We start from the raw sequence: 26,118 nt of genomic DNA on the forward strand, positions 1-26,118 counted from the left end.
TAGTCTAAACTGTTAGATCCAGATTGGAAACAAATATTCATCCTGTGTTGCATGGGTTGATTAATATTTCTGATTTTGTGTAACCAAATGCTATACTGTCTTCGCTCTGGAGTTCACATGGACACAGTTAACTGACCTTTCCAACACAGGTCCTGTTTACTTCAAAAATAATTTTGAATCATTTCCCAGCATGCTTTGAAATTTTTGTATTATTTTTCACTTGTTGGTATCAAAATCGAATGTATTTAGCTGTTGTTCCCCATTAAGTAAACTGAGACCTGGGTGTGCTTACCATTATTTTGTGCAAAAACTAACTGATCAGGTTACAAATTATTAGATAGGAAAATTCGAAGCCTCTGTTGGAGGGAGTTCATACTACATTTGAGGTGGCCCTAGCTGGACATCCGTGACTACATCCTTAAAGAGAAAGCACAACGGAGATGTGCGAACACAGGCTACGGAGGAGATTGTTCTGGTAGCCATTTGGCATTTCTTTCTTCAGTGTTCTGTTACCACAACAGAGGGAACCAGCATCGATTGAGTATCACGTAACCCACACCGTGCAAGGCTGTTAGGATACTTGCCGCACAATCACCCTGTCATGGGAGAGGGTCCCCCAGCCCCACCTTGGGGTTTTACATATTTGGGGTAGTCACTGAATACTTCAAAATTGAGGTATTTTTCTATAACATTAAAACCAGCTTCAACTTAAAAAAAACAAAAAAGCTACCTCTTAAAGAGCCATTCCTGGGAAATGTTTGCTGGGTGAAATGTGGCAGGAGAAGCAGGATCTAAAGTGGACGTTGTAAAAGATGCTTTTATGCCCAGGGCCTCCTGAAACAACAGTGCTCTCAACATACCAAGTCACAGCTGAAGAGTCAAAACCTGAAATGTCTTTCCTTAGACAGACTGCCTGAGTGTGTCACTTGATTTCTCTTCCTCTGTAAAATGGGGACCATACGGGAAGGATGGAGATGGTCTATTTTTGACAAATTCATGATTACATGCAGAGCTCACTAGGTTGGCAGCACTGTTCTGGGTGTTGGGTAATCAGAGGTGACCTTACATTCTTAAGAGAGAGCCACACAATAAGCAGGGAGACCAGTAAACAAGAGAAGTACAGGTTGTCCCCAGTGCCAGGAGAAGATGTGCTAGAGAATAAGTGGTTCAGCTCCTCCCTAGTGAGTACCCGGCTCAGTAAATGATGGCTGCAGCTATTACGGTCGTTATTGTTACTGAATGGCCTCTGGGGGGAGGGAGCTTCCTTGACTGGGTTTGGTGAAGGTCTTCTAATAGCAGAGGGCACACAAAGTTAATGCCTGTATTTTCTGAAATAGTATCATCCCCCTCTCTTGGCCTCACCATCTCCCATGGGCGTGATCAGTTGACAATTGCTGGAGAAATCAGCTTTGCCTGAATGTGTAGGAAGCTATTTGGGATTTCCAATGTTTTTCTTCCTCTTTTTTCTTTTCTTTTCTTTTTTTTTTTTTTTTTCGTTTTTTGAGGAAGATTAGCCCTGAGCTAACATCTGCCGCCAATCCTCCTCTTTTTGCCCAGGAAGACTGGCCCTGGGCTTACATCCATGCCCATCTTCCTCTACTTTATATGTGGGACGCCTACCACAGCATGGCTTGACAAGTGGTGCCATGTCCACAGCCGGGATCCGAACCAGTGAACCCTGGGCCACCAAAGCAGAATGTTCACACTTAACCACTTCACCACTGGGCCAGCCTTGTTTTTCTTCCTCTTGAAAAATTATAAAGCAGGTTTGCACTGAAGGGGCAATGGTGATCATCGTTCATCTCTTCTGCTCCCTGCCTTATTCTGCTGCTTTGCTCAAAAGGAATTCAAGTGCCCACAAGCATTTTCCCTGAAAAGTTCATCATTTCAAGGGACATGAGATCTCATTTAAAGTTTCTAGGTAAGAAAACGCAAGGTTCTTGTCTTTCTCCTACTTGCTGACGGCCGTTGGTAGGGTAGTGAATTAAACATGGGTCACCCTCTCCTCTCTGGGGTCGACCCCGGCCTGTGTCAGATGGAGTCAGGTGAAACAAGGCAGTACTGGCCTTGCTGTTCCCATCGCTCTACCACGCCCCACACGGTGCTGGCAGCCACCAGGGAGGTGGTGAAAGTTCCGCCACCGTGCCAGCTGGGCCACCTGTGAAGCCACTGCCAAAGTCAACATGTGTAGTCTTTGTGTCTGGCCAGTAGGTTTCATAATGGCGGTTAATGGAAGTTCCTGTTCAGACACCCTCAAACTCGTTCTGTAATTCTGTCTCCAGAGGGCCCGGGCAATTCCTTTTATGTAAAAGCAAGATCTGCAGGGAATTTTTAAATTTTTCCTTTAACTGGTCACTAGGCAAGGTCATGGGAGACTTTTTAAGTGGCCATTAGGGGTGGGGAGCAATATTCCTAATGGCCATTCAGTAAAAATTTATAGCAGACCTAAGGTGTACCAGTTTTGTTCTGGAAAGGTGGGAGGGGAGGGCACGGAAATGACTAAGCAATGAACCCAGAGCCCTAGGACTCTTGATCTAGTTGAGGTGTGGAGGAGAGACAGGTAAATAAATAACCATACTATAAATCAGGACCAGAGAGCTCAGTGGAATGGACATCTGAATGGGTCACCTGAGAGGGTGGAAGCTGATTTCCTTGTCTTGAAGTCACCTTTGAGGGGAGGGATGAGTTTCAGTGAGGAGAGGTGAGATGGGTTCTTTTCAACCCCGCTACCTTCTGGGGTTGGTCTGAGGGAGGCACATGGAAGGGGCCTGCCTCATGTGCATTCACCTAGGTAGTCACACCGGGCCTCGCCCTTAGCCAGGTCCCACACTTGGTTTAATGCTCTACTGTTGCCATCCTGAAATTCTTAATAATTTTTGAACAATGGTCCCCGCAAATAATTTTCCTTTTGTGGCAGGTCCCACAAATCACGAAGCTGGTCCTGCATATGGAGATGGGGCTGTAGCAGTGTTTGGGCCAGGTTGTGAAGAGCTCTGTCTGTCAAACTGGAGAACATTTGGCTTTATTCTAGAAGCAGTGGGGAGCCATGGTGACAGGGATTGTTGAAGGAGAACTGGAGAGGCTGGTGAGACCAGTGGGGCTGGTAGCCCATGGAGGGAGGCTGATCAATTCATGCTGGACCAGACGAGGCAGATACTAAGAGCCAGTGGAGATACTCACCTGGTGGAGATGGGCCGGCTCAGGGCACTGCGGACAAAGGCGGGGAAGGTTCTTGGAGATGGCGGAGGTTTCGAGCTGGGCTGGAGAATCTGCTCACCAGCAGGAAGGCAGGAGAAAGGGGTCCCTAAGCCAGTGGCAGTGAGGCAGATGTTTGCAGGAGCGGGGCGAGGCCCTTTCCAAAAAGACGCGGAAATCTCTGGTGGGACAGCTTGTGGAAACATGCACTGCAGCTGCTCAGCTGCAGCAAATGACCTGCAGATCAAGGTTTTTGTCAGTATCGAGAGCTTCACTAGAACAAATATTCATCCAAAAATAAACTTCCCGTTCTTCCTGTTTTTATAACTTGCCTATTTCCTCCGAGTTTGAGGCTGGTCTCCAGTTCCGTGGGTTATTAATCTTCAGAGGATCAAGACCTCTATAGAAGTATTTCCTGTACATGTTTATCTACCCAGCTCTAAATTATTTTCTCCAAATGATAAGAGAACTTTTCCATACTGGTGTATCAGACTTTTCCTTTGAGAGATTTCAATTAGGCACCGCAGTAAATAAGGCTAAACCAGAAAGGCTTGTCCCAGACCAGAGGAAGCCCAGGTAGTTGTGGGGAGGGACTGCTGTGGGTTTTCATGGCCAAGGTCAGCCCACCTCCTCCAGGTTAAAGGTGGCTTCTTTCTGGCCAGAGTCCCAGGGAGATAAAGAGACAGCTGCAGAGGGCCTTATTTGAGGAAATTTTAAATGCCCTGAGTATCCGGAGGGGAATAATAGCTCCAGAAATGTCTCTGCTCCTTCGAAGAGTTCAAAATACCTCTCACTGGACTGTAATTTGTTCTTAACAGCATCTTCCAACCATAAACGGGGCCCGTAGCTTCCCTCTCCTTTCACAGTTGAGGGAATTAGAGTACGCTTGGTGCTCATGACTGGGCACAAAGAGAGAAAAGCCATGTTGAAGCTTGGGCCAAGTTCAGACCCGACAGACAAATAAACAAGCTTGGTTAAGGAGGCGTGGGTATTTCACTCATCGGCTCAGTGAGTCCACCTGCCTCTGGGAGACTTTCTTTGGTCTCCTACTTTTTGTGCTTACAAATCCCAAGCTAGCATGCCGATGGGTGTTTTTTTAAATGTAAGCCTTCTTGTGTGACTTGCAGAGAGGCGTGGGCACCGGGCTGCGTGGGTGGCGGCTTGTGCTGCAGCGGAACTTGGAGAGAAGCCAGCTGCCTTTCACCCAGGCCTTCCGAGGTGGGGCTGGCATGCCACATTTTGCACAAGGCCCCACCCCTCCCCCTTGCGGATTCAGGTGACTGGATTGGGAATTATTGCACTAGACCATGGCCGCTGCACCAGACCGCACCGTCCAGTACCCGGGCCACTAGCCACCTGGGCTGTTGTGCACTTGAAATGAGGCCAATGTGAACTGAGCTGTGCTGTACATGTAAAATACACGTCGGATTTTGAAGCCTTACTACGAGGAAAAATAATGTAAAATAGCTCATTAGTAATCATTTCATTTTGATTACTTGTTGAAACAAAAATATTTTAGCTGTATTGGATTATGTAAACTGTATTATTCTAATTAGTTTTGCCTGTTTTTTATTACTTTTTTAATGTGACTACTAGAAAAATTGAAATTACAGATGTGGCTCGCGTTACATTTCTGTAGGACACTGTTGCTGGCCTGTGCTGTAGTTCGGCTGCCGGTTGTGGCTTTGAAGCAAATAGTACATTCCCAGGGTGGGGAGAGAGTGGAGGCCCCTCTCCCTGGTGGCCTGGCTGAGGCTGTGACCCAGCCCTCAGTGTAGACTGCCCAGGGCAGTGGGTGGACAGCCTATTCCTAGGCAAAGGGTTAATAAGTTAATAAGCAGCAGCAGGAATTTTTTTAAATTCTTCAAAAGCACCCCTCTTGGCTTAATTTTTTGTCTCAGCCTGCTTTGCCGACCAACCTCCTTCCTGGAAGCCTTTCTTTCAAATTTAGAACTCTTCCCCTCTGTGAGCGCGGGACCTGCAGAGATGGTGTTGGCCAGAGGCTTGTTTTTATTTTCTTGTTTAGCTTGTTCTTCTGCCCCCAGGTCAGGCTCCAGTAGCTGTGTTTTATCCTTCCTCTGCAGGCCCACCCGGGAACTGCCCAGAGAGGCCTGGGAAGCCACTGTTACACACCACTCCCCGAGTGGTTACTCAACTGTAAACATATCTTGGGAAAACACAAAGTGGATGTGAAGCTTAGGAAACTTGTGCTTTGCAAAGTACAGAACCACACCCAACCTCCTAATGTTGGGGTGGCATTTCAGGAAAAGTGGGGGGAAATTCCACTTGTCTTTGAAAGCCCCAAGTAATTCCCTGTGTAAGGAGGAGTCTCACGTTAGCTGCAGAGGTCCAGGAAGAACCTGCTGGATTGTATAGTTATCATTATATTCCATGGTGAAATTTCTCCGCTTGGGCAGCAGTGCCGGGGTCTTCTGCCGTCAGAGCATTCCTGCACTGAGGCACTTTGTGCTTTTGACACATTTTGTCCACCCTTGCTGTCGGTCGTCTACTGGACCTTTGCTGGAAGAATCGACATGAGGAGCAGCGTTTATGAAGTGCTTGCTTTGTGCGAAGTGCTTTATTATGTTGAACAGTGAGTTGGCATCACAAACTTCGAGATACCCCAGAGAAAGTGCCATCGTTTCCCCATTTTGCAGATGGAGAAACTGCAGATTAGAAAGATGAAGTAAGTTCCCCGAGAACTCATAGCTGGAAGTCGATGGGGCAGGGAGTACAGCCTGGGCTGTGTGCCTCCAAGCCAAGTGTTTAACCCTAGTGTGTCACTCTGCGCTGCCCGGACCAGCCCGTGTACGTATTGTTCATTCTGCACGAGCATTTGTTTATCGTCGACACATCTGCTGGTGCAGGCTGGGACGCAGCACCGGGGGAGGGTGCAATTCTGGGTTGCTGAACCAGCCGAGCTAAGAGTTAAGGAGCACTGTGAGTGCCTCTGAGCTTTGTTGGGAGGACTCCCTCTCACATGGGTTTTAAAATGCTGTGCTGGGGACCCTTCTCCCCACGTGGCTGTTGTGTTGGTGCAGAAAGGGCTACTCCACAGCTGGCCGGCTAACCTGGTGACGTTTGGAAATGAGCAGAGGGGTTAAGGAGCTATATGCTCTGGCGTCAGACTGCTCTTTTGTTCCACCTCTCCACGGCTTCATAGGTTGGGTTCTTCATTCGCTGGGTGGCAGTTTCTCCAGCTGTAAAATGAGGACACTCGTAGTACCTGGCCCGGGGAACAGCTGTGAGAATTGAAGAGGACACATAAAGGCATAGCATACCATACTTGGCACATCAGATAGATGTCAGCTGACATTTCATTATGATTATCTTAATGCCATTTAATGCTGCATGATGGATTACAGTCATACAAAATATACCAGCAGATAGGATCGTGTGGCTTGAGTTTTGTTGTTTTAAGGCAAACATATTAGAACCTTTGAATATGAATATGTACCTTTGTACTTGAATGTTCTATCTTTCAAAACTGTGAGCTCACCTCAGGAAGCTCCATGTTCATCTTGATCTTGCAACCATTTGCTGGAAACATTTTCAGAAGCCTTTTTGGAATTCTTCAGAAGACAAAAGATGATGATATTAAGTATTTATCTTGTGAAGGTGGATTTTAAGTTGGGAATGGCCTTAAGTTCATTAGAGCTAAGTTTGGTGAATAAGTCAGGAATAAGCTTTGGCGGTGGATCCACTGTAAGTTAAAAAATGGTGCTTAACTAAAAAGTTAAGGATGGATTTTTTTTTTAAATTTTATTAGCTGGCTCATTTATTATAAGACTAGGATTCCAGGCACCTTCTGGCTTGGGACAGCATCTTTGGACACTAGTAAAATCTCCAGGGCAAAAGCTTTAGAGGCGGGAGTTGGAGGGGTGAGTACTGACTAAGACCTATAAGGATGTGTTTTTGGAGTAAAAATTAGGCTTATTTATACCTAGGTTTTTTTGTTTTTTTGAGGAAGCCTGGCCCTGAGCTAACATCCGTGCTATCTTCCTCTACTTTATATGTGGGACGCCTGCCACAGCATGGCTTGACAAGCGGTGCCATGTTCACACCCGGGATGTGAACCGGCGAACCCCAGGCCACCGAAGCAGAACGTGCACACTTAACCTCTGTGCCACCGAGCCGGCCCTATACCTACTGTTTTAAGTAACACTGGCAGCTGAGTTGGGCCTTGTATTTGGGGCTTGTGTAGCTGCCAGTGGGGCCAATAGCGGAAGGTTCCCTGTGTCTAAGGAGTAGAGGCCAAAACCTGGCTTTGGACACAGGTTGCTTGCATTCCAGGCCTGTGTACACCTTGTGATAAGCAGAACTGAAATCTGAAGGTGTGGGTGTGTGTTAAGGGAAGGGCCCTACATTTGGCATCCTCAGCCAGGACCTTAAAGCTGGGCGTGTGGAAGCACTCATCCTCAGTATTGCCACGGACTGCTAAGACTAGAAAGCAACACTCAGCTCGGGCTCACAGGGTGGAGGAAAGATGTACGTCACTGTGGAGAGTGATGAAAGAAAGTTCAAGGGTCTTGTATCTTCACACTCATGATGACTAATGAGTTCATCCAGGAGGGCTGGGCCACCAAACAACCTTTGGATTACTTCCTACAGGTGGAAATGAGAGGTGCCGTGTTTAGTATGTCCTAAAGTTTATCTTGGAGGGCATGGGGCTTTGGGATTCAGCTGGTCAAACTCCAACTCTGCTCTCTGTTGCTGGGTTGACTATGGTGTCATAACTAGGATTACCTGGGCCTCACCTCTCTCATCTGTAGAATGGGAACATAATTATACTTGTTATGAGGGAGGGTCAGAGGAGTTACATGGAGGAGGGCCTCAACAGATGCAAAGCCCTCACCTTTCCCAAGGCCCTGAAGACGACACCAAAATTAATTAACCCCATTGCCACAAGAAAGTAGGCAGAGGCCCACAGTTATGCATCAGGAACACGCCACCAGCCGCAGGAAAATTTCCCTTTGTGAGGTGAGGCGTGAACTCCTAAGAGGAGACCGCCAATTCCTCCCTGCTTTGAATAAGGCTAGCTGTTGGGGCTCCACCACCCAGCATCTATAGCAAATTAAGCTGCCAAAGACCCTTCGGCCTCTTAAAACAGGAGCCTTTCTGTAGGTAATATAGGCAGGTCTCAGCAAGATTCCCATTGTCACTTAACGCTCAGGTGGGTCAGAGAACAGTCAATGGAATGTCGATGTGAACTGCAGTCCTGATCTTGATAACAGGTCATCTCTCTTCTGAATTTAAAAGAGGCCCAGCTTCTGGTTTTAATCTGTTTGCCAGAGTCCTAGTTTTTACTGTATCTCTGCTGTCATCCTTGATTGCACCGATAATTCAGGGAAGCTTGGCTAGGACCCCAGACTTGGGTACCCCGGAGAGACAGATAATTAGACCAAGGGTGGTCACAGGCAAGCTTGAGCAGAGTGTTGTCGACGCAAATAATCCATAACCAACCTATAAATCAAAATTGGGGTGAGTTTATTATGAGCCAGAATGAGGAGTATAAGCCGGGAAGGCTGGGTTTCAGTACAGTCTTATACCTTTTTAGAACAAAGAACGTACATTAAACACACCAGGATACATTTTCATCAAAATTTCAAAGAGGTATTCAGTTGCAAATTAAGAGTCAACATGACCCTGATGTCAGGAAAGGGACTAATCCAGAGTTACCAATAGTGTGTCACCAATAGGGCGTAGGAGGGGAAATGTGCATTCTTAAGAGAGTACATTCTTCACTTTAATGATTAAGCAGATGTGCACTGTATGTTTGATAGGCCACAAGTCAGGCTTTTTAGTTCAAGTTGAATCAGTTGTCACCTCGAATAGTTACCCCATATACCTCAATATGAAAATGTCTTGTCAGTGTCCAGCTGCCACTGACCTCTCACGCTTAGCCCTGACATTTTCCTGAACCACCCTGTTATGTTCCTGGAGCCCTGATTCTCAGACTTTATTATACATTAGAATTGTCTGGGGAACTTTGAAAAATCCAGAAATTGAGGCTGTCCACCATACAATTCAATTAGGCACCAGTTAAAAAAAAAACCTCCCAGGTGATTCCAGTGTGCAGGCAAGATTGAAAACCAGTGTCTTAGTTGATGGGATAACAAAATTTTCTGTTGTAGTTACTTCCTGAGTTGACTTGCTTTCGTGTGGTCCCTAACTCTATCATCTCTGGATCATCTGGGACCAAGGTGTCACCCCTAGGGGCCGAACTGCCCTTTCTGGTCAGTAGTAAGGTCTCAGTGGCATATAGCTATCATAACATCCTGTATTCTTATTATGAAATGTTGTAAACATTCACAAAGGTAAAGAGAATAGGGTAAAGGACCCATGTACTCATCACCCAGCAGTCGTTCATGTTTTCCCCACCCTACCACACACACTTTGGGGGTGGGGTGGAGTATTTTAAAACAAATCCCAGGCATCATTTCACCCATAAGTACTTGAGTACGTATCTTTAAGAGGTAAGGACTTTTTAAAAAAATCCATAATACCATCTAAAATTAACAATGTCTTTGGGGCCGGCTCTGTGGCTGAGTGGTTAAGTTCGCGCACTCCGCTGCGGCGGCCCAGGGTTCGGATCCTGGGCACGGACATGGCACCGCTCATCAGGCCACGTTGAGGCGGCGTCCCACATCCCACAACTAGAGGGACCTGCAACTAAGATATACAACTATGTACTGGGTGGGGGCGCGGTTGGGAAATAAAGCAGAAGGGAAAAAAAAAAGAAAAGAAAAAGATTGGCAACAGTTGTTAGCCCGGGTGCCAATCCTTAAAAAAAAAAAATTAAAAAAAAAGAAAATTAACAATGTCTTTAATCTCATCTAATGTGGAATCCATGTTCAGTTTTCTCCAGTTTGTCTCAAAAATGCTTTATACGTTGAGTCCAATTAGAGTCCAAACAAGTATAATTCATTTCTAATAGTTTGACTTTAACCCCCGGGTAATTAAGCTGTCATTGTGCACACACACAGGTAATGAAGCATATGCATGTCTGAAAAGAGATGTAAATAGCATTTGGCTCAGCTGATGATTACAGGATGGTCTCTCTCCTCCTCACCTTCCTTAGCCCTTCTGGTGGGACCTTGACCTGTCTCAGAGGAAATGCTCAATGAGGCCCCAGCCACAACCACTTCTGTGCTGCTCTGCTTCTGCCTGAAGGCATGTTCCCTTTGGTAAACTTAGAATAGAACCTTCAGGATGCTTGTGGAAAGAGGATGAGTCAGCTTCATGGACAGCCTAGAATTTCCTGCTCCTTTGCTGGAGGCGGTGGCTGGGAAGGGCTGGAACTGCCTCTCTGGCTCCTCTCTGAGCTCTGCTGAGGCATCCTGCGTTGTGAGTTACCTCTTGCGGATTCACCTAGGCCCTGGGCTCTGATGCCGGCACCAGCTAACAGCTCAGCCCTAGGGTTACAGACGCCTCTGTGTGGCTTCACCTCCAACGGGACTCTGGGATCAGGTCCAGATAACGACTAGGGAAGGATAAGGGTTACTTTCTGCCCTCCAAGGTAGCACCAGCCACCTCACCAGTGTCCACTTTGGCACAGTGTGCCTCCTCTACCAGATAGAATGCTGTTAGAATTTCTTAGAGGGGCAGATGCCTGGATGGCCCTAAAGATGAATGGGTGGCGAGGCTTTGAGGGGTTAGCAAGAGGAGGATAAGGATGGAGAATGAGTAACCTAAATAATTTAACTCTGCCTCACTCCTTCCACAAATGTCTTTTGGGTGCCTGCTGTATATGCATCATAGCAAATCCAGATCTCAGTTTATTTCTCCATAACTATACTTTTTGCTTTAGAAGGGCTTTGTCTTGAGTTCAGATGGATTTGCAGTTGTGAAGATTTCTTCCTTCTTTCTCTGTATCATGGTCAGGGAACTCCAGAGCAGTAAACAAGCATCTTAAAATGTAAAGGCAACTCTAATATATAAGGATGTTCATCACAGGATTGTTTGCAATAGCAAAAGGTTCAGAAAAACCTGAATGTCCATTAACAAGGGACTTGTTAAGGGGCTGGCCCCGTGGTCGAGTGGTTAAGTTCGCGCGCTCCGCTGCAGGCAGCCCAGTGTTTCGTTGGTTGGAATCCTGGGCGCGGACATGGCACTGCTCATCAGACCACGCTGAGGCAGCGTCCCACATGCCACAACTAGAAGAACCCACAACAAAGAATACACAACTATGTACCGGGGGGCTTTGGGGAGAAAAAGGAAAAAAATAAAATCTTTAAAAAAAAAAAAAAAAAAAGAAGGGACTTGTTAAATAAACCATGGTACATCCTTATAGTGGAATATTGTACAGATATAAAAAGGGAATTGATTAATTGTCTATATTCCAATATGAAAACATCTTCAAGGGATAAAAAGTAAGGTCTAGAACATGTGAATAATATGCTATCTTTTTTGTGAGAAGGGGTGAGAGGAGAATACATATTTATGTTTGCTTATATTTGCGTAAACCCTGTAAGAATGCACAAAAACTTTTAAAAGGTGGTTACTGTTGGCTTGTTGGGTGGGAGAAGGAACAAGGCAGCTGGGATGTGGTGGGAGTATACCTTTTTATATTCTAATTTATCATGAATCATGAATATGTTACCTATGCAGAGCAATTAACTAAAGTAAAAAGAAGAAATACATCTATACTTACATTGTACAGATAAATTGATGACATTATGCCCCAGTTAATCTGTTTTCTAAGCTTCCGAGCACCGCTTCCCTGTAGTTAAACACCCCAGCATCCGTTCTGACATGGACCGGTGAGGCTGTGACCAGCCCATGGAATGTATGCCATCTTCTTCCCATGATGCCTTGCTCAGCAGCAGATTATAAATATTTGGTCTATCCTGAAGCCCATGGGCTTTTCTCCTTCCTTACCCTGAAATATAAACTGAACTGACAACATCTAAAGTTTATGGGTGGGGACAGGGAAGGTGGGCTGCCTGTGTCCTCCAGCATAGCCAGCTGCAGTCTTCTGAGGAGGAGGCATGGTGGGAGGAGCTGCGGGGGGCAGGGGGCATGGCTTCCCTTCCCGTGGCAGTCGTTCTACAGTCTTTTGCTTATCTCTTGACATCCTGTGTGCCATATCGTCTGTGTGTTTGTATTTATTTCCAGCTTCTATTGAGCGATAGCAAAATCCCTTTGAGCTGAATTGGTCTCACCCTGGTGGCTTGGAATGTTCTAATGTTAAGACTTGCTCTTCACATTCAGCACATTCTTAGTATCAGGGACAACTCCTCCAGGGCTCATAGGAAGCAAACAAATGAAATCCATGGAACACTTTTCTTCCTTTTGAGTGGAGAAAGAGGGGCAGAGAGAATCTTTGGGGAGGCGTGAACCCCCCGCCAAAGGTTAAACCTCCTTTTAAACATATTTTAAAATATTTTGAAAGGTGAAATTCAAGGACACTCAGGACCTATTCATTCTGCCACACATGTACCTTTTAAATTTTTTTCCAGTTTGTGTATTTGGGGCTTACTCTGTGGTTTTTAGGTTTATAAAATAGGTGAATCCCACATTCATTATCCATTCCCTCTTAGCTATCTAATTATTTTATTTATATTTTTAAAGATTTTATTTTTTCTTTTTCTCCCCAAAGCCCCCCAGTACATAGTTGTGTATTTTCAGTTGTGGGTCCTTCTAGTTGTGGCATATGGGACACCACCTCAACGTGGCCTGACGAGCGGTGCCATGTCCACGGCCAGGATTCAAACCAGCGAAACCCTAGGCCACCAAAGTGGAGCCAGCAAACTTAACCACTCGGCCACGGGGCCGGCCCCTGATACTTATTTTAATAAAACCTGAAGGCTGTCCTTTTATACTTTTTTTTTTAAAGATTGGCACCTGAGCTAACATCTGTTGCCAATCTTTTTTTTTTTTTTTTCCTGCTTCATCTCCCCAAAGCCCCCCAGTACATAGTTGTATATTCCAGCTGTGGGTCTTTCTGGTTGTGCTATGTGGGACACTGCCTCAGCATGGCCTGATGAGCGGTGCCATGTCTGCACCCAGGATCCCAACCAGTGAAACCCTGGGCCAGGGACTTAACCACTTGGCCACAGGCCAGCCCCAGAAGGCTGTCCTTTTAAATGGCAACTCAGTGAAGAGAATGGGTAAGCCCTTCTCGGTCCCTGTTCTTCCTTGAACGAGACCTGCACTGAGTACCGTTCTAGGGGTGAGTACTGATCCAGCTGAGGTTTGATCAGGGACTTGGTCTCTCTCCTGCAGATCTCTTCCTCTTTTGAGTAGAGCTGTCCACATGATGAAAAGCACATCTGGTCATAATTACCCTTGACACTTCTATAGGAAGCCAGCATACACTTCTTTCACTTCTTCCTCCAGTTCTGGGAAAGATCACTGTTTTTGTGACAGAGCACCAAATGAGGTGCTTGGTTAGCATTTAAAGTCCATGTTGAAAGATGCATATGTACTGCATCTTGGAACTCCAAAGTCACAGAAGGGTGGCAGTGAACCAGGAGAGGCACATGAACAGTGGGTCCCCAAATCTCGGCCAGCTCCAGCAGATGTGTTCATTGAGAGGAAGAACCTCTTCTCTCTTTAAATGTACTCAGACTCTTGCTCCTGTTCTCTCGCTGAGTGGGTGGTGTTACATTTGGAAGGTTAACTGTGCGGATGCGAAGCTCCCCTGTAAGGCACTCACCTTAACTACCATGCAGAGCAAGGCTCTTTGCTTAGTGAGATATTTTGGATTTCCCCCTTTCCTCCTCTCTCCCAGCAAGTTTTCCTATGGCCACTCTTGGGGGTTCCTGAGAGGGGGAAATACTTGAAGCAAGTTGAATGCCCACTAACTGTGCCTTTCCTAAGTGGAATTCAGGTGAACCAGGAGGAGAAAATTGATACCAAAGTCTGGATCTGTAAGCCTTATCTGATAGTTTGCAATCTGTTGACTAGTGAGCCCTAACTCAGGTTCACTGGCCCATTTTTAAAATTTCTGATAGAACTAAAATGTTTACGGTAAAGTCAGAAACAAGTCTTCAGAGTAATGAGTAACTTTGGCTGCCCTTGTGGTACTTTATTTAACCTAGTGCCTGAGAATTCTAGTGCAGGTGAATATTCTGGACATAGTCATCTACTTTTATTGTTCTGGAATCCTCTCTGATTACTTTTCAAAAACCAGAAGTTAGCGGTGTGCCAGAATTGAGGGATGATTTTGGTTTTAGCTAGGTAGCTAATTCTTAGTAAGGAAAAATGGACTTAGAAGGTTAGGGCCCACTTCTAGCTCCTACAACTAAGTTTGAACAAGAAACTTGGCCACTGGGCTCAGTTTCCTCATCTGTCAAGTGTGGTTGGTCTAGAACTAGATATGTCTAAGATTCATTTTAGAATTCTAGGCTGCTCTTCTAGTTTTTTTAGTTAATATCTAAAGTCCATCAGGTGTGAAATCTGTGAATTATTTATTTGCCCCTCTGAACTAAATCAGGGAAAAAAACCCTGCACACAATACCTTTTGTTTTTACCAGAAATGTATGAGTAGAAAAATAGGGGAATATTATTTTTTAATGGGATTCAGACAGTGGCAAAGATTACATTAAATTAGCAGACATGCATCACGTAAGTATAGATTCCTATAATGCTCTTAAATTCTACCACCTAGATGTCATTTCAGGTGAATGTCTTCTTTTGCATTTCCTAAATTTTTTACAGTGAGCTTATCACTTCTTGTAATAAAGAAAAAACACACATTACAAAAGTTTGCTACCACCTACTGTCATTTCCTCCCTTCGTATAATCTTCATCTCCACCCGCTATGTAGGCCAATAAGGTTAGTCTGTGTTTGTTGAATGCATGAAAGAAACTCAGTCTACCAAGGGTTTACCGTGTGCCGGGCACTGAGCTACAAAGCAAGAAAAGAAAAAGAAAAAAAACTTTCTCTCAAGAATCTCAAGTCCAATGGCATAGGCAACATGCAAGTCATCACAAAATGCTGTAATCATCGTGGTACTGATTGCCATGAAGACAGAAGAGGGTGTGCTAGATTCCGATTCCCTCTCTTGAGTCTTCATTTAGGATGAAGTCTTGTGAAATTCTGAGACCCAGTGCTTGCATATGATACAACCATAGCTAATGTTGACATTAGCTGCTATTGTTGACTAAGTGTTTGTAAGGAGAAGTCAGTTCTAGCTTTGGGGTGAGATCTACATCCTTTTAGACTGGTGTGTTAGTTTAGGCTGGCCTCTTAGATCCAGAGTCAGGAACGCAGCTTTCCCCTTAAACCCTTGGTCTTGATCCACCAGCACTGCCCAGTTTTCTTTGTGCTCCTCTCTCTTCTCTGGCTACTTGTATTATTAGGCAGTTTTCTCAGTTACCGGTCCATTCCTTGTACAGTCTTAGAGCTTCAAAGACTGAACTAGTTTAAGCCCCACATTTTCTAGAAAAGGAAATTGAGATACAAAGAAGTTAAGTGACTGCCCAAGGTCATATAACTAGTGGCAAACCAGACCCAAACTACTGGCTCCCAACAGAATGAATTTGCATGATTTCTAAGACCAATAATAATATATGCTGTTTACATAGGTGAATGATTAAAGAGTATTCTGGAGAGTTTTCAGAAGGGATTTCCATTTCCACAGCTGAATATCTGTATTGCCGTATGATGAACAGAGGTAGCTTCCACGTGGAAGGTTTGCTTGGCTAGGAAGGTACCATTGTCTTGGATAAGTTGTTTGTGACCAGCATCAAGGTGATTGGTAGATTTCTCTTCTGAAGACTGTTCCTGGAATTATACAGTCCTTGAGCAGCATCAGGTCTAATTCTGGCCTGAAGTTAGGGAAATGACAGAGTGGGCTGAGCTGGGCCGATTGGCGGATTTGGGTCCAGCATGCTCCGTCTGTGCCGTGATAGTCATGGTACAAGTCACCTTGAGGAATAAGCCGTCCAAACGTGAGGAGATTTCAAACACAGACTTCACTGTTCAGCCTGGCAGATATTAAATACATTAAATGGTCACCCCTTATGCACTCCCTGGATCCTCTTTCCGGGTCTTGACGCAGCTTCATCCCTTGAACTTAAAATTCCACCCATAGATCTAGGTTTGGTTTCTCTTGAAGCCCAGCCCTGTTGCCCTATTTGGTCTCCAGGCTTGAAGGGGAAACTAGTCTCCTGGACATCTAGCCTCTGACTCGACTACATACCCATAACCCTTTTCCTTACTAATCGAGTCCTCCTTCCATCATTGCTCAGAGCGACTTTGCTGTATTTCTCATGCATTTCAGATCCCTTTTCTCTTTTGTCAGTCCTGCCCTGTCTGTGTAACATCCTGTGCTGGAGAAACTCAGACCATCTAGACTCAATCAACCTAGTAGTTCAGCCGCCTGTTTTTCCTCCACACAATCGAGGAACGAGATTTGTGGGTGTGTTGAAATAACCATGTGGAGCGCCCCACACGGAGCAGGCGGTGGATGAATGCGAGTTCCCTTCACCTTTCCCTGAAGTAACCCAGCTGAATCCGCAAGCCTAGTTCTGAAGGGTCCTCACGTCAGATGGTCTCTTATTAAAAAACATCTGCTTGGCATAATAGCCGATAGGCATTTAATCAGTGCGGGTCTTCTGGCTCTGGCCGAGCTGAACCTCCCCAAATTAAGCCTGAGTTTTGGAGAGAGTCTTTTTTGACTCCTGTGCCAGCCAGTTACACTTTTAGGAACACGGCTGAAAACTGACTTGGCCTCAAGTGAGATTTGTCACTATGTGTACCGTCTCTGAAATCCTGCTCTCAGTGGGTAACAATAGAAGTCATTTGTCTCCCCCTCTTCCTTGCCCAGCTCAGCCCTCGTCATTCACTTAAGTATTTAACATATGCAATTTTCTATTGGATTGAGTTTGGGAAGATGTTGATGTTTGCCAGTAAGGCAACAAGTGACTGCCAGAAAGACACTGTGTATCTAAGTACATCCCAGATTTAATCTGTGTCCGAACAGCTGGCTAAGACTTTTTTTTTAATAAGAGAACTAACTGAAGGCAGTTAGAATGGTTTCTTTTGTTCAAATTTCCTCTCCCAGAGATCAGTCCCATGAGTCCCTTCACCTGCATTATCCATTAATGCTGTGGGTTCATTTTCTCCAAATAAACAAGCTTTCCTGCCAAAGAAAATAGGCAGCATGATGGGATGCAGGGACGTGTCTTGGGACCTGCCTTTGAGGAGTGTTCTTCGTTTTTCTGGGTTGGCCCCCAGTCTTGTTACTGGGCTCCTGTTGGCAGCGGTGGTGTTGCTGCAGCCCTCGTTTCTAAATGCCCCTCGTGCTGTATTAATCCTGCCTGTGGCTGTCCAGCCCCCTTGAAAGCATCCTTCATTTCTGTTTGCTCAGTTTGCTGAATGCCTCTTCCAGATCATCTTTCACCTCTTGCTTCAAGCTCTGGGGACACATGTGGTTTCAACATAATGCACAGATGTGTCTTGGGGGAGGGGAGGCATAGCTGTGGACTCACACATCAGCTGGGGTCACTGGACTCTGAAGTCAGGGAGGTCGTCCTCTTTGAGTGGGCAGGTCAGGAGGGAGGGAAGGCAGAATGACCAGCAGACGGTCTCACGCTCTGAAGATTTCTCCACCTGCCATGAGACAGAGCCCAGTGGTGTATTTTGCATTGTAAGGAAAGTGTGAGCTACAGCTCATGTGGATCACATCACCATAAATAATGCTTGTGTATCTGATTCTAGATTGAGACATTAAGCAGAATAAGGGACTAACAACCAAAACTTCTATAGGGAAGAGACCTGGTTCTTTACGCAAATGTTGATCACCAGGGGTCGACAAACGTTTTCTGTAACGGTCTAGATAATAAATATTTTCAGCTTTGAAGACCATGTATTGTTTCTGTCACAACTACTCAAACGCTGCCTTTGTAGCTCTAAAGCAGCCATAGATGATATGTAAACAGATCAGTGTGGTGGCTGCCCATAATTTGCCTACCTCTGAGGTTTTAAATTCATAAAACTTACAAATGTCCTCGTTGTTTGCACGAATTAATGAGCCCTCTGTTTGTGCCTAGCCCTGTGCTAAAAGTTCTTGTTCTGAATGATCACATTTATCCCATTCAAAACAATTCTGTGAAGTAATTAATAATATTGTGCCCATTTTACAGATAAAGAAGATAGATGCCTAGAGAAGTTAAATAACATAAATAAATAAAGGCCCAGCTGGATTTTGAACTAAGCCAGCTTGACTCCAGGCTCATACTCTTTACCACTACATCGTACAACCTACAGTACCTACATCATTGATATCCACATTTGCTTTTAGATCTTGACATTAGCCAGTATTTGGACTTTAGCCAAAAAAAAAAAACCATATAAACAGATAATTGCTAAAAACCGTTGTACAAATTAATACATGGCAGGAATTTTAAAAATAAGACTCTATTAGTGAGTTATAAGAAATTGGAAGCCTTGTTCTCCTGCACTTCCCAGCTAGTTTTGCTTCTTCACACCCCCATCCGTGCAAAGAGATGAGTATGTAAAGGCATGAGGAGCTCAGAGGCCAGAGACATCCAGTCTGGCTTCCAGGTTCCAGAACCCAGTACTCTGAAAATGGCGAAGTGGAGCTGGGCCTGGAGCAATCTGCTGCTCCTTGGGATGGCCTCACCCAGGGCCAGCCGCCTCTCACCAGAAACACCAACACCAACAACCTGTTTTACACACAGGTGTAGGCTCCGTGGCTGCCCCTGCTGGTGGCATAGGCCACCATCTAGTGAGGTCCAGGGAGAATGGATCATCCCATACTCCAAGTTGTTTGCTGACTAGTGGAGGTCATTAGCATGCAAGTCAACCAAATAGAAATGTTCATTAAAGATGGCAGAAACCAGGTTTATATGTCTTTTGTTATCATTATAAAGTGTGTTCTGAAGAAAGCTTAGAATAAAAGATCAGAAATAAAGTATTTCATATCCCATCGTCTACAGCAGTGTTTCCCAAAGTGCTGTCTTCAGCTTGTGTTGACCGTAATGGAGAGGTACTCAAATAAATTTGTGAAATGCAAGACTGAACAAACTTAAACTGTATCCTTGAGGATATAGTATATCATTTTACCAAAATGTTTGTTTAGTTTTTTTGTTTTGTTTTCAGAGTTTCTTAAAAAGTTGTTTGCAAGGAACACACTTTGAGAAACCCTAACCCAGAGGCATTTCCCAATGTTAATGTTTTGGTAAATTTCCTTACGGTCCAAGATTTTTTTTTAATGGGTGAGGGTGGCAGCAGCAACAACTGTGGTGATTATTAAATCCATAAATTTTTTTTTTTTTTTGTAATGGGTTATCTATTTTCTTTTTTGTGTTTGTGAGTATGTGTTTAACTTTATTTCAAGATATTTCATTCTTACAGAAAAGTTGCAAGAATAGTACACAGGATTTCTCTATACTCAATTCCCCATTTGTTAACATTTTACCATATTTGCCTTATTATCATTCCTTCTGTGTGTGTTTACACATTATTATTGCTATTACTTCTGTATTTTTAATTAGTGAAATCTGAATTGTAAAATTCTTTAATGAACTATGGACTTATTTTTTTTAAATACCTAGAGGAACTCAAATTAGGCTAGAAGTTTATTAATTCCCCCTATTTCTACCTGTTGCATTAAGGTAAATCATGCTTTGCAAGTGTGTGAAAGGTTATCGTTAGATCTCGAGGTGACGTTTTGATAAGCCTGTAGCTTGCAGTCCTATAAGGAAAGCATTTCTGAAAACCAAGGAAGGCTTCAGCTGAGGCCCACACACAGTCCTAAACTGTCTGGATTTGTGAAGTTAGCGTTCGATGTTGTATGGGGACTGTCACAACTGTTTGCAGCCAGTTTGTGGTCCTCTTGGACAGTGTCCTTTGACAACTGGGCTTGGTGTTGACTGAGTTGGTGGCCTCAGCCTGACATACCTTCCTGTCCTTTAGTTTCAGAACTAAAGAGAGCAGGCCAGAGGTCCTAGGCTTTCGAGGGACTTCTGTATTTCAAGTATCCTATGGTGACTTGTTCGTGACACAGACCATTTTTTAAATGACCTCTAATTTCAGCAGTGGTTTCGTTTAACATACGTTGGAGCCTGCATATCTGGTTTTTTTGCAGTCATGAAATCAAAACCTCTTCTTCAGGTGGTTTAAGTAACCCAGTTTAAGCATGAAGTGAGTCAAACAAACAGGGTGCCACCTTAACAGAGACATTTGTTGGTGTTAAGGGATGTGGATATGACTTACATAACCTCTCATAGGGCGTTTCCAAAACCATATAAGGAAGCTGGAAATAGTCACCTCTCCTTTGTAATGTCAAACATGAACTCACCAGTGAGACTGGGGCTTGTGTCCTCAAAGAAAGCATGAAGAAACAACCACCAGACAGTCTTGGGAGGAGAAGGCACCAGGCATTTGTTCAGGGGGTGGATGCAGCCCTCACAGCGGCCTTGGGACACAAGTATCATCCCTTCAAGCTTGAAGCTCCCACACCCCCAGGGCCACTGGGTTGCACTGTGTGAATGGTACCCCATTCACACCTAAGGTATGTTCATACCCAACTAGAAAAAGTGTCTCATTTGGGTACAAATTAGACTGTAGGGACTAAGACTTTTTTTAACTTTAAAAACATTTTATTGTGAAAATTTTCAAAGATACTCGAAAGAAGAGAGAATAATGTAGCCAATTCTCATATACTCAACCACACAGATGCAATAGTTATCAAGATTTTGCCACATTTCTTTTGGCTTAAATATTTCATAAAAGATATTATATCATTTCATCCCTGATGTATTTTCTCCAAAAGGTAGTCATTTTATAAACACAGAGCTACTATCTTACCTAACAAAATTAATCCAGGACCAAAATTTTGATGTGTAGTTTTTACAAAGCTCCTGCAACTGGGTAACCCTACAACATGCAACAATAGGGCCTATGCCTGCATTAATACACTGATGGCTTAACAGAGGGGAGTCCTTGCTCTCAAGTCGGAATACAAATTATTTGGATGGGAGATGGGGCTGGTGAACCATTTACACTTGTGGTTCTACAGACTGTAATCTCGGGTATTGAGCTGTGCCATGTACTTCCTGGGCATTTCGTAGTATCATCAATGATTGATAATCAGAACTTACAGGAATTTTTTTTTTAAAACAATATTTTAATTGGAAAAAGCATCTGTCAGCTGTCAGGCTTCCAGCTTCCACTTTTGAGAAGCAGGATGTTGAATGTGAGTAATGACACAACAGGCCTATAAAATGCGGACTAACCCTCGGATGACTCATCCAGTACGATGCAGTATATTTGTCAAGGAGACTGAATCATATATGGGGGAAACCACTTCTCAAGCAGCCAGCTGGTTCTCAGGTCCGCAGGAGACGATCCATTTTTATCGGAAGCTTTATAGTAGCAATAATGCTAATACCCAGCACTTGGGCTCTACCATGTAGAGGCAATGGCATCGCCCGGCAGGTATGTGCTTACTGTTTACATGAACTTTATTTTCTCGTTGTTCTCTTCTGCCTAACCTTTCCGATGATGATTTCTTTTGACATTTTTTAAGGGAGAAAAAAAGTCATCGTAATTGGAAAGTACTGGGGTGTGCGTGTTGGTGTATGTGTATGTGCCACGTGCAAGGGCAGAGAGGTAACCCCTGGTCTTTTGATGGACACAGAGCTCGTGTCCACTCATCTCCCTTTCTGAAAACAAATTTCTCCTTAGATATTCAGATAGAAATGATCTTAGCTCTCCCCTTTTGTTAAGCCCTGAGTTTAAAACATGCTACCTTGGGAACAGCTTGCAGAGGTGATATACCTTTTTGGGGGGGGGGGGGGTGTAGCTTAAAACTTAAAAAAATGAGTAAGCAGCAGTGAGCTCAAGGAGGTGGTCTACTGATAAGTATTTTATTTCTTTTGTTGGATTTTTGCTTTTTCCTACCCTCCAAGATGCGTGACTTAATGCAAGAAAGCTTTATTCCTCTACTGAGTGAATACGTCTATGTTTTGCAAATCATAATTTGCTCATACTGAACTCATGCATTAATTTTTTCTAGGTGGGAGAAAGAGTAGTGGGGATTTGGTAACAACGGTTAATTATAGCTTTCACATGATCTGAAGGATTGTTCTGCATAATTGGGAGGCTGTGTCGCCTGTCTGACCCTCTCTCTCTCTCCCTTCACTCACTAAATTTAAACAATGCCTGGCTAGTTAAGGCACATATCTCGTTTATTTGAGTATATTAAACATTCCTCTGTGTGTTGACAGTCCATTCAGTGTCTCCTCATATTTTTAAAATATACTTCTTGTGTCCTACTTGTTAGGGACAGATGCTATAGTTAGTTTATAGCAGTCCTATTTATGCTTTTCTGGTCTGTCTGTCCAAAATGACTGGGTCAGGACCTATAACACGCTGCCCATAAATTTGCCTAAGACGCAGCATTTGTGGAGCAGCCCGTCTATGGTGGTAAATTCTGCTATCACTCGGAGAGCATTCAACAGAGCTGGGTTAGCAAGCTGGAAAAATAGGCAGTCTTTGTTCTCTTCTTCTTTCCTGTAAAGCCTATATATGATTTGTTTTCCTTGAGGTATGTGTACTATAAACTGTCAGTAAATGTTTTACATTCACTTAAAGTAAATTCAGAAAGTCAGATAATATGGAAAGCCAACATAAAGGCAGTTTGTTTGGTTTGTTTCTGTTTGTTTTGTAGATTAAGGGGTGCACTTTTTTTAGACTGGCCAATTTGTTTTTTGAGACAGGACCATCTCTAAATTTCATTAATTTTGCATTCTATAAATGAAAGCCACCTGTTATGCTGTAATATGCTAATTATGGTAGAGGACAATAATGAGGAAGGACAGTATTTGAAATATGTGGGGGTTTTGCTAAGAATTTTCCTGCCCACATCTGTAGTGCTTATTTTTATATGTGTATACATGCATATAGAGTGCATACTTAATAATAGCATTTGGTGATATTAAAAAATACTTCAGTTTCAAAGTAAGGGTCCTTTTTATTCCTTCTCATTAACATTTTTTTTAAGTTGTGGAAGAAAAGCTACTTAAAAAATGTTAGCGTGAACTAAAGCCTAAATTCTGCAGTCTTACAGTAAACGGGGTTCTCTCTCCACGCCTTGGTGGATGCCACACTCAGCTCAGGGTTCACTTTGTCAAAGTGGTCAGAAAAATAGTGTGACTTAGTAATGTGAATTAAAGGCAGAATAGCTAATTCTCTGATTTTGCTGAAATCTTAGGTTCCATTATATCATTTTTCTTCCTTGAGGCCTACAAAAAACGATGACAGGCTGGTATATAAAAATATTTCTTTTAAGGTTCTTGATTTATTGGCTTTTTCTGTGAAAATGTATTACTTTCCTCTGATTTGTGTAGTTGAGACTAACTCAGGTCCTGTCCAGATTATTTCAGAGCAGCGTAGATTTTGTTCAGCTCTGGTTACATTACACACTCTGGACATATTGATCATTGCCATTCGACAATGCTAATCACCCCCAGGGTTGTGGCCACTGCTCGCCAGAGGCCCCTTTGCTGTTAAGCACTATGAGCCATCGGTCCAGAGTGACTACATGGTTTTTAGAGTCCTCCTTTCCCTTTTGAAGGAAAAGGAATACAGAGCCACAGCCATACCAAGGGTCTCATATCATTCAACTTGGAAGTGATCAATAGATATTGAGTGAGACACTGCCTATGTTCAGAGTTATGGGCTGGGTTGCGTTAAATTAAAAAATGCTTGTGATCTGGGCCCAGCCCTCTCTTTGCTTCAATTCCCTCTTCAGTGAGGATTCGTCGTTATTGGTGATAGATTCCTCCTGGGTTTTCTTTTATTCATAGATTTACTGGAGTCTATAATCCAAAGCCACTAATTGCTCTGTGTAGAAGCAACTTTTAGCTGTTCCCTTCTGGTTCTTCAGAACCTAACTCCTCTTGGATGGAAGTCAAGAAAACTGCCCTACTCAAAAATTCATTTGATAGTTTTGATGGCCATGTTTTCTGAGCCAAGTAGAGTGACAACCTCGGACAAAGAATTTTTTCCTCTCTCTCTTCTTCCCTTGGAGAGAGTGGCAGTTAGGCAGAGCATTTGAATCCTCACAGCTTAGAGCATCCAGGATGTTCTAGTGGAACAGATTGGGAAAAGCTATCCTTGATGTTTATTCATCTTTGAGGTTTGAAGACCCCGCCCCTTTTTAGCATCTGTTAAAACTGTGTTCTAATGACTCGAAGCTATAATGAATCAGTAACTATTTGATAAAAACAGGTTTACTTAAAATCACTATAGATCATCTATCAATGTTTAAAAATACTTATTAGTATTTAGAGAGAGCTGTTTTAGAGTCTGCAGTCTGTTCTTGCTGTACGGGTGGATGATTTATGCATATGCATGAGAGTCATAGCCCCCAGAGGGAGGGCTGGACCTGTCCATTGCCCGTTGTCCATTGCCCACTGTTCTGCTGTTACACTGTCCTCCCCACATCCGGGGTTTATGATCACTCTGCCTACATAGTGGGTGGGATTAATAGCACTTGTAGATAAATCTTGTGTCATTATCTGGGAATATCGACTTTCCTGTGTAGCTGAGAAAAGCCAGAGACAAGTACAGAACAGCCTTCTTAGGACATTAACCCTGCTCTTAAGGACACATAAATGGGATGAATGACCACTCTCTTAACAAACCAGCATGGACTTTTATGAGCCCTGAGCATTCTTCCAGGTGTAAGTTTGCTGACAGCTTGTTTGCATTGACATCTGTGCCCAGATAGTCTTATGGTGTATGTGGGACAGTTATGGAACCCATGCCCATTCCCAATGGGATCCTTAATCACCAATGTTCCTTCATCACTAATGATCACCACAGACAAAGCAAAGGCTTTGGAACTGGGCTGGCACGTCAGCCGTCTTAGAAAGAGCTTTTGGCTTGTATGACAGTCTACCTTCTTTGCTGCACATTGTGAGAGCAGCTCAGGGAGTTACCTACGTTGTCTTTATAGAGCTCAGTGTGCAAGGAACCGCAACGAGATACTATCTCTTTCCAGATTTCAGCCCAGGAGATGACTTTTAGTTTTCAGTGTTAATTCATGCAGTTGTAAAGATTTTCAGATTGGAAATGTCCAAGCTGGGTTTGGCTTTTTTGTGGTTTTCTTTTTAAACACATGTTCCTTGTACCCGTCCAGTGGAAGAGATGGGTTGCCTGCTGTTGCTCTGGCCCCGTGGGGCCTGCTGTGTGACTGGGCCTCTTGAATTCCATTAAATGGAGTGCAGACAGCATGTGTCATAAAGGCTGCTCGGGAAGGGTGAGGAGCAAAATTAGTGTCTGTGGGTGGGCATGTGTTCCATCGCATCGCCAAAGAACTGCAATGTGCAAAATCTGGCAGCAACTTGTTCCAAAGAAAAATAAAACAGCCCCTTTTTTCTGCTTTGAAAAATATTAAAAACATCACTAAACGCCATGTTGAAGAAGTGAAACTGTTAGAAAACCCTTGTGATTATGTGTGTGTGTGTTTTTAAATAATCTTTAAAACTGAGGTTGGGATAGAAGAAATAAAAAGGAACTAATCTTAAAAAATATTTTTAGGGATTCTGTCCCTTACGTTGTAAACCCGATAGCACTCTATTGGAATATAATTGGCTAAGGATTAGAGGAATTTGTTAGAGCTAACCATTAGAGGAAAGTGTGTTAGGCTTAACTTTCTTGAGATGATTTTGTAAGAAAAGCCATTTTTATCTCAGAAAACCAATTACAAAGGAAATGTTTGTGTTTTTCATATATGTAGTTTGTCTTGTATCCCAAGGAACAAAGCGTAGGCAAGATCTACATGTATATTTGAAGCACGGGATCTCCCTTTATAGTTACCTTGAGAAGGTCTTGCAAATTTGTTAGCTGTTCCTCATAGTGTAGAAGAATATTTCTGAGATGAAAGGAGGGGTTGTGATGCGAGTGGTTTGCACAACGGACATATGCTACTTTTATAA

At 43.7% G+C, this 26,118-nt stretch overlaps 1 protein-coding gene across 4 annotated transcripts in view; it reads left to right on the forward strand.

Moving 5' to 3' along the window:
• The window catches only part of SPRED2 (sprouty related EVH1 domain containing 2), a 117,087-nt gene that overhangs the window by 41,013 nt on the left and 49,956 nt on the right, over positions 1–26,118 (forward strand). Inside the window, exon 1 of one of the 4 annotated variants that reach the window (XM_070572470.1) lies at positions 20,452–20,684. The exons of 2 other annotated variants lie outside the window; for them this stretch is intronic. In XM_070572470.1, the coding sequence (XP_070428571.1) occupies positions 20,662–20,684 (23 nt within the window). In that variant the 5' untranslated portion in view covers positions 20,452–20,661. Of the gene's footprint in view, positions 1–20,451; positions 20,685–21,197; positions 21,611–26,118 lie in introns of those variants that run through there. One more of the 4 variants, XM_008535082.2, reaches the window with a different exon arrangement.

The sequence above is a fragment of the Equus przewalskii genome, chromosome 14 (assembly GCF_037783145.1).
Source record: "Equus przewalskii isolate Varuska chromosome 14, EquPr2, whole genome shotgun sequence".
Classification (NCBI taxonomy): Eukaryota; Metazoa; Chordata; class Mammalia; order Perissodactyla; family Equidae; genus Equus; species Equus przewalskii.